We start from the raw sequence: 9,518 nt of genomic DNA on the forward strand, positions 1-9,518 counted from the left end.
GGGACCACACATTTCTTTAACCAGATGGCGAGGTAACCGGCAAGAAGGGTCATCGGACGAATCGGCGCAGTCGTATGCCATAAAAATGATCTGAACTTGGTCCCTACAAGAAAGCCGCTCTCAGGACTGCTGTTAGTATAGGAGCGAGCGTCAACCTTCTTCAGCAAATCAATGACCTCTGAAGGAGTAAGCGGTGCCAGTTCACAAATAGTTTCGCCAGAATTGCTCTCCAGATTCCTGAACAAATAAGATGCGAACTGCTTCAGGCTCACATTTGATTTGGTCCTCTTCGCTAAGGGCTTAGACTGCGCCAAAGCAATGTGATAGTGACAAGTGAGGTCCCATAAGGTCTCGTAACGGTTGGGCATTTGATCCTTCAGCTGACTCAATTCATGGTTGGAGGGAAAATACTCCTGATATAACATCTGACTCATGGGCAAGCCAGAAATCTTATGCATCTCATGGAGAGCCAAGCCCAACTCTCCGTGCCTAGTCAGAAAGGTATTCGAATCCGGATTATAAAGCTCGCATAGGGCAAAGAAATGCTTCGCACTAACAGGTAAACCATGCATGGTGGCACGAATGGCTGCATAAAGACCGCAAGCGTGCAACTCCTCGCTCCATCGACTCAAGACGTACTTCGTCATAGTCTCGGCAGCGAGACCGCTGGCTCCCACTGTGGTCGCTAGCTTGTTTGGTTCAAAAGTCGCTGCTGTGGAATTCATTATAACTTTGTTCGATTACAATAAATTCAAAAGAATAATCTTTTTATAAGACTTTTTCTACACAACAAAACAAAAATTACAACTCTTGAGAAACAAACACGAAAATCGTCTATCAATTCTCGTTTTCGTGGGACTTTGCCTGTGCCGGGAACGCTTTGGTTCGTGGACCGCCGATTCACAGATCGTGAAGAGGGGGCTTATGATTCTAACTTCGTTATCGAAGTAGAAATTGAAACGATATCTTATCGAAGTAAGATAGTCGTTCTTCTTAAAATCAAGTCGAAGCTTAATTTCAAGGCGTTGCAAGAAAAGAACCCAAATCTCTGCTCTCTCTGCTCTGGAATGCTCTAACAAATGCTCGATCCTCGTCAGAAGTGACCCTAGGGGGGTATTTATAGCCTCAAGGGTCAGTAACTGCAAAAACTTAACAATCGAAGAAGTCAGTACGGCGAGACAGTGTTTACTGTCTCGCTGGGCGAGACAGCGTTTGCTGTCTCGACCCGCGAGACAGTAAATTTGCTGTCTCGCTCAGCGAGACAGTAAATGCTGTCTCGGAAAATGGCAGTTTCTCGCTGTAACTGTTCTCTCACGTTTCAAACTCCGTTATTTTGGCAGTTATCCACGTGATTTTCGCCCATGATGTTTCCCACGTCCCTTGGCAGTTAATGGACACGTGTAGGGCAGTTACAAATGTAGTTTTGACTATTTCAACACTGTCTCGCTGGCGAGACAGCAAAGACTGTCTCGCTGGCGAGACAGTTCATACTTGTTTTGATTTTTCCAAAACAGTATGAAATCCTTTCTTGTGAATTTTTGAGTGATCTTCTCTATGCTTGGGATATCTATTAGCATTTTTTGACGCCTACAGATACCCCCTCCAAAGTATTCCAGACTCATTCTTTTATAGAGGAGCATGGGATACTTTGGATAAGATAGATTTTACTTACGATCCCTTCAATGCTTGGCTGAATAGATCGTATGAAAGGACTTGTAAATGGCTTCAATGTTTAACCTCTTCTGCTGTTAGTCTATCCAGTTCTTCGTAGAATAGCTAACGTTCTCCCGGCGTCGCGTTTATCGCTTGACCGTTGTCGAGATCTTGAATTGAAGTTGATACTTGCTCTTGTGAATTCAGCGTTTACCATTGAATTGGTATATCCATTGAGAATTCCTCAGGTTATCCTTAAGAATATTCAGATTAATATTCTCCAGAAACTTCCTGTTGAGGGTGGGAATACAGTTTAGACTCGTGTACCCATTGGAGTATTCCACTGTTCCATAGTGCAAAACAGAAAAGTTTACTGTCTCGCTCGGCGAGACAGAGTTTTCTGTCTCGCTGGGCGAGACAGTGTTTTCTGTCTCGCTCGGCGAGACAGAGTTGTCTGTCTCGCTCAGCGAGACAGAGTTTCCTGTCTCGCCCGGCTGCTATATAAGTCGGGACTTAGGGTTTTAGGGTTTTTTACGTCGGATTTTGGCGATTTTTTGGGCGATTCTTGGGCGATTTTCGACCAGTTTTCTTCTATTTCTTCTCCTCTTTGTTGCCGACTTGGGAGGTGCTCTTGTTTGGGAAGATTTCACTCAGATTTCAAAGGTTTGTTCTTCCCCTTTTCTCCAAAATTTTGACTCTCCTTCAACTGTGACTGTGCATGCATCATTTCGGTTGTATTTGTCCTATTTTTTGTCGATTTCATGTTCAAAATCTTAACCTTCCTCTTGGATTTCAATGTAGATCACATACTCATCATGTCGCCACGTAGAGCTCGAGGGAAGGGAATCCGACCGACTGTTCAGAGCCCTGAGGAGGCTGCCCCTGCTGCACCCTCACGTGGAGGTATATTTCTTTCACCTTTTCACGAATTTAAATATTGTATTTCGTCCATTCCATATGTATGTTCCTATTTTTGCTTGCAGATCCTCGTTTGTATCCTTTGAGGTACCTTCGAGAAGAGCCGGTATCCTCCTTTGAGGGGATCGACGCTTAAAAGTGTTTGTTTTGCTTTGACAAAACACACTTCATAATACACAGGGGCGATTTTACATCATCCCATATGTATTGAAAGGTTTTGGTATGCCGTTATAATGCCCGCATACCTCCTTTATACATATGGTGGATAGAAAATCGTCACACCTGTTATGAGATAACGACTATATCTTATAGAATGAGATATACCGTTTTTCTCTAAAATTTTAGGATGACACTTACACAATTTATGTGTATGCCTCTTTTATCAGTCCGATTTCCTTCTACCACATTTACTGCTGATGTGATTACTGGCCGGAGTAGCGTGACCCACTCTTATTACGAGGGGATCCCGTTAATTGAATCCTCTCCCCAGTTTAAATCTGATTATAGTGGAAGTGATAGAGAATTAATCCAGCGAGGTAGTTGTCGTGTTCTACGACGATTAATCACAGATGCGCCCTTGATCTCGGAGCAAGACTCGAATCAATGCATAAGGAAGCCAGATTTCTTATTTGGTGACTCGGTAAAAGATCCGAAGATTGCTTTCTGCCAGCCTGCGCAATGGTTGCACCAGAATGGGTCCTCATTCTTATATCTGCCTTTTATCCCCCGGGATCACTCACTATTAATGTTCAGGAATCTATCAGTTGGACGTGAGATGTTCTGGAAGTTGACTGAAAATCACGAGCGTATTCATTGTGGTTTTATTGGGAAGGAAGCCAACCCAGGCTCCAGTGAAAGAGCTCATGTGCGGGGGCTTCATCCGGGTATCTTGGGACAAGATAATATACCTCAGAATGAAAAGATAGTGCAAGCCAACACCGTGAAGAACCGGTTAGCGGCAGCGGGCAAAAGATTACCCAAAGAGACTTTTAGATGCTATGGATGGGTCCATTATTCTGGGGACAAATGGTGGTGGACCAGGATGACCCGATATGTGTTAAACCGCTTTGGGCGAGAGTTAGCAGAATTAGGGTTAGATGTCCCGATTCGTGCCACCATGCATGGCCTACAGAGTAGTGTAGGTCATTTCCTCTGCTTGTTCGAGATCTATAACCCGGACACTAATACATTCTTTACCAAGAACGGGGAACTCGGATTACCACTGCATGAAATGATGCAGGTGTCTGGTTTGCCTATGGGCGATGTTCCCTATCAAGAGTTCTTTCCAACTAGCAATCAGCTGAACAAGATGAAAGATAGCTCAACTGTGACTCATGATACTTTATGGGAATTGACTTGCCATTATCATATAGCCATGGCCGAGATGGAGCCCAAAGCCAGAAAGAAATCTCCTCAGGTCAGCTTAAAACAATTCGCTGACTACCTCTTCAAGAACCTGGATGTCCGTTCGGCAGATGTGTGCGGATTGTCTCCTTTGAGTACGGATGAAATTAACCGTCTGTTAGAGAAAACCAACGCGCAATCTTATACTTCGCGCTCAGAAGATGGATTTTTGCACGGCACTAAGTTCCGCTCTTATCTGTGGCAAGCTGGTGTTCCGATTAGCCCTACTGCTCTGCTGGCGGGTTTTCTAGCCTTATGGTTAAAGAGATGTGTAGTTCCTCATCAGTCCGCAGATGCGATGCCAATGGAAGTGTTGTATCCGGCCGTCCAGCTAGTTACAGGTCGCAAATTATCTTTGCTTCCCGCTATGGTGGCCGATATTCATAGTGGATTACGGCAATTAATCTCCGTGTTTACTCAGGAGAAAAAGAAACCCTCTGCCAGTCTGTCCGTTCCGAAGCTGGAGCTACCTTATACTTATCTGATGACCTGGTTAGTACTTCATCGACCAGATTTAATGGAAGCTCCTGAGACGGCAAATTCTAGCATCCCTCTGTTGCAGAATCTCGAGAATTGCAAATGGATCAGGCATCAAGAACCCGACATAACGAGGCAGTTTAAAATTCACAAGTGTTGGGAATTCTTCCCCTGCTTCCCTCAATTCTCCGGTACCTACAATACTACTTTAGTAGATGCTGAAGACCCAAGGCAGAATCGCACTATCTTGGATGTCGGGTGCTTCAGATGGTTGATGAATATTCGACCTGGATATCTGTTCTTCAGAGTAAGGGATGTTTGCCACATTGAACCCTATCTCCCATGTCGATTCGCCCGTCAATTCGGGTATGATCAGATATATGTCGGCAATCCAAACCGCCACCTTAGCTTTCGAGGTGGACTTATCGATGGTGCGAGGGCTTGGTTCTGGAGCATTGCTGGCTGCACAAATGTTGAATTTGATCTTCCTTTAGAGGCGCCGCCCCTAAGGATGACCTTTCTCTTCTGCAAATGGCTGATAGCCACCAATATTGCCACTCGACGTAGGAGGATATCAGACTCAGAGGAGGAAATAGCTCCACGACAAGCAACAGAACCGCCTCGTGAAGCTGTGATGTCGCCTCGAGGAAAAGAGGCTGCTGAATCATCAAGGAAAGGAAAGGAACCGGCTCTCCCAGTTGATAGTGAAGAGGAGTTTGATAGTGAAGCAACCGAAACTTCAGAAGGGGAAGACGAGAATGAATCAAGTTCTGAGGAAGTATCTGGCCTTCCCGATTCATTCTTTGATAGAGGACTTGTAAGGCCTTCTGTCGCTCCGACCCAACCACAAGCTGCTCCAAAGAAACGTAAGGAAAGAGTCGTCATGGAACATCCTAACCGGATGACGGTAGAAGTTCTTAGTTGCGACGAAGAGGATGAAGAGGATATGGTGCCTCTCATTCGTCGGCAAATATCTCGAACTTCTACTCAAGCTCAAACTCAAGTTTCTCCCCGAGCTGAGTTACGCACCAAACATCGTCATGAAGGTTCTGGTGCACGCCCTCTGAAGAAACAGAAGAAAGCTGTTTCTAAACCGCGCGTTCATCTTCCTGCTGTAGAAGAGGCGTCTGGTCGTAGTGCTTCTTCTGATGAGCAAGGTAACGATTTGTTTTTATAGCTTTTACACTTTTTGACGTTCAAACTTATTTCATGTTCAACTTCTGCAGGGAGTCGAGAGGAAGGAGAATTGCCAGCTGATGCTGCTTCTCCCGGAGGTATGGAAATTGAGGAAACAAGCTTCGTCCAACAAATGCATGATGCTCTGAAGGAAGGATCGGCTGATGTTCCACCCACTCCTGACGTTGATCCATCAGCTGCGGACACAGGTACTGATCTTTCTCCTCTCGGAAGAGAAATCCGAGAAATGAATGAGTCGGACCGTGTGCCTCCTCTAATGACCTGTGCGCTTTCTCTCCTTTTAGTCAAATTAAAAGAAGCAGGTACCAGTAGTGGAGCTCTCGAATCAGCCCCGACCAATGAAGGTAAAATCGATCTTTGTCTTGGGCAGATTCGTCTAAATTTACATGTTATTTATGGTTCCTCATGTTCTTTAGACATCCCGATGCACGAGCCTATTGAAGGAGAAGCTACCCATGCCACCAAAGTCGATGATTTTAATAATTTCGACTTTAATATCTCAGAGGACGACCATCAACAAATCCTTGATTCTCTGTTAGAGAAAGCCTCTGATGCAACTATCGGCTCAGATGTTGGAATTGGTTCAACGGAAGCCGGTCCTTCTGAGAGTAAGACTTTGGTTCTGTGAACTCCACATATATATATACGTATATATTTTGACTTGATTAATCATATAAGTGTCTGAATTATAGGACCAACTGCTGGAGCTGATACTACTATAATTACTGGAACGTCTGATCGGCCAGAGGGTAGCGAACTCGTGCCATGGGCAGGAACTGAGGTTGATTTGCAATCATCAGTTCTTGAGCCTCAACCTTCTACTCCTATGGACCCTATGATGATAGAAGTCACTGTCACTCCCCAGATTAGTCCGGTCGCAACAAAAGCGAGACCAACTGAAGGCGTTGGTACGTCGGCTGATGTTATGCCTATTGCTGGTACATTTTACCCATAATTTTGTTTCAAATTTTGGGTTAACATCTCATTATGCTCATTGTAACTCCTTCGTTTGTAGAATCAACTCTTAAAGAGCCTCTTAGCTTGGACCCGCCGTCTTCTGAAGCTTTAATTGAAAAAGCCTCTGATGTAGCGGGTGCATCAACAGCTACCATTCCTGAATCAACCTTGGTTGTTCCGGAAATCAGGTTACCATCCTCGGGTGAACTAAGTCATGCTGAAGGTTCTTCCATCGAACTTGGTATGTCTTAGTTTGTTGTTTTGTATGTATATATATGTCCTGTACTGACCTATTTGCCTTCATCGCAGTTCCTTCATCATCATTATCAGATCGCATCCGAGCTTTGTTAGCAGACGAGGATCCGGATAAAGCCGGCATTTGCTCTGATCTCGACGGCTTCATCTCCTTTTTGAATTCTATGGTTGATCGTATTCTCTCCAAAGGATCGCGATTTGAGAGTTTTAAGAAACCTCTTGACCGCTATATATCAGGGATCCGTGATGAAGGATATAATGATTTAGCCGATTCGATCAACGCCTACATGGTTGACTTGAAGCAACATGTTGACCTTCTGAGGGGTCTTCGCACTGAAAGCGTACCTTCCTACATTGCTTCTCGCATGGACTCCAAGCTACAAGCGTTGCGTGATTCCCAAACATCAGCTAATCTCGAGCTCCAACAGCTAAGAGCCCACAGCGATCAACTTAGGATGAATGTTGGCAAGAGAATACAAGCCCAGGTTAACCTACGTCGGGATTTAGAATCGAGTCGAGCAGAAATAGCTCGCTTAGAGGAGGAACTTGCAATGGCCAAGGACGCTCATGATGTCTTGAAGTCTGAGTTGACGCAGGAGATTCATATTGAAGGCAACCTGTTACAGCAACTGAACCTTCAAGATAAAATAATTGCTGAAAAGGAACAAGAGGTCGTCGCGCTTCACAACGTTGACGAAGAAGCCTTTAAAATCAAATTGGCAGCTGAGCTTGAACAGGCTCGTGCGTTAGAGCTGTCAAAACTTGAAAATCAGATTAGTCAGTATAAACTTTTGTAATTGGAGGACATATATTTTTGTAGCTTTGTTTGAAAATTCTTGGTCAACATAATGAACCTTTTTGCTCATTATATTGAATCTTTTTGCTCATTGAGGTTTTATTATGATTACTCATTCTTGTTTAGAATAAATAACCATAATACTTATAGGATTTTTGGCAAATCCTCAGCCATCAACGGATTTGATATACCTTTACCGATTACCGTTTGAATCGGGCTAGTATGTGAATTATCTAAGTCCGTTTCACATATATTGCTTAATTTATACCTCCTTCCCCTTGAGTCACTGGGGGTAGCGGAGGTGTGACGGCTGTAGGTGCATCAACTGATGGAATTGGTCTCATAGCCGGCTCAACAGGATCAGTCTCGGCAAAAGCTCCTGTTAAACACAGAACAGAATGTTCAGATGCATTACATTATAGCTGCATTAGTCAAAAAATTGGCTAGTCCTATAATTAACTCGAGAAGAGGCACGTACTTTCAAAAGAACCATTCTCGGGATCCTGAGGGAGTACGGGCTCAGGAAACATATCCTCGGGCAGCGGGCCATCGATCTGAGGAGAGTCATACATGAAGTGGAACATAGAAGTGTCTGCAGGCAAACCTGCCTCGTCGAAATCGTCAATCGAAAAATCTGACACAAAGAAATCCTCCCTAAAGTCGGCAGCTTCTGCAGGTTTTTCTACCTGGTAAGGTGAGTCAGGCTCACCAGAAGATACAAACTCATGAGGAGCAGGATCGAAACTCATCTCCCCTTCCTCGCGCTCTCCTGCATAGAATGGGGAAGCATGAGCCTAAAAATCTAAACGATCAAGAGAATGATCTATAGAGTAGATGTTACCTCTGTCGCTAGCAGGATCATCACCAGCCAAGTCCATCTCAGATGCCCGCGAATCTGCAGGCGGCTTATGGGCTAGTCTCTTCCGCCTATCAGCACGGACAGTAGTCGAAGGTCTTGCCCGGGCAAAAGGACGGATTTCCTCTTCACTGTTGGTCGCTGTCCCTGAAATATCAGACAGTGGTCAAGACTAGCAATTCGGAAATGCAGAAAGAAAAGATGGGCGACTAACCTCGCTCGAAATCTGCCTCGTAATCTTCAGGATCTCCGCCTGAGGCCTCTCCAGCAGAACTAAAGGCCCTATGACCTTCTGCATCAAGTCGGCGGGTTTTGCCCCGTGCCCTCTGTGACCGAGCACCGTCCCGGATCGCATGAGAATCAATCTGAGAGGCTTCTTCGGCCACCAATTCTTCAATAGGCTTAACGGGGACAGTCTTATTAGCTGCTAACGACCACCTGCAGCTCAAGAAAGTGAGGTTCAACTGTCGCTCAGTACCCGGGAGACTGAACCTAGCACCAGTGCAGCCTGTCACGGTCCATAACCATGCACGAAGACCGTCCACCAAACCTCCATGAGCCCGAAGCTGCTGGCGCGGGTTCCCGACATAAAGCTGGTCATAACCAAACTGGCGAGCGAATCGGCAGGGTAGATACGGCTCTATAAAACACTGATTCCCCACCCGGAAAGTCAAGTAGCCCGGCCTGATGTTCACTAGCCAATTAAAGCAGCCGATATCTAAATAAGTGCGATACTCCCTCGGCTTCTCCTCATCAATCAAACATTCGCCATACCGGCTGGAGAACTGTGGAAAACAAGTAGAGAATGCCCAGCACTTGTGGACCTGTAGCTGCCTCCTGATATCAGAGAATCCTCGGCCTTCCCACTCGCCATTCTCAAGCAGCTGTAGTAAGGGAATAGAGTGGTCCATGGCATGCGGTACCGACATCATGTCTGAACGATGAAGGACGAACCAAGCCATCAAATAAATATACGGAAGCTCCACCTTAGTGGTAGGAATCTGA

The 9,518-nt window shown here is 45.3% G+C and overlaps 1 protein-coding gene across 1 annotated transcript; it reads left to right on the plus strand.

Annotated features, from left to right (window-relative positions):
- Window positions 1-5,660: 5,660 nt before the first annotated feature.
- LOC109828474 lies at window positions 5,661-7,598 on the plus strand (the record flags this gene model as incomplete). The annotated part of the gene is made up of 3 exons (XM_020395459.1): window positions 5,661-6,587; window positions 6,665-6,847; window positions 6,916-7,598. Coding segments are annotated over exons 1-3 (978 nt in total), but the record flags the coding sequence as incomplete, so codon positions are not given.
- Window positions 7,599-9,518: the final 1,920 nt, after the last annotated feature.

The sequence above is a fragment of the Asparagus officinalis genome, unplaced genomic scaffold, assembly GCF_001876935.1.
Source record: "Asparagus officinalis unplaced genomic scaffold, Aspof.V1 AsparagusV1_Un1672, whole genome shotgun sequence".
In the NCBI taxonomy this organism is placed as follows: Eukaryota; Viridiplantae; Streptophyta; class Magnoliopsida; order Asparagales; family Asparagaceae; genus Asparagus; species Asparagus officinalis.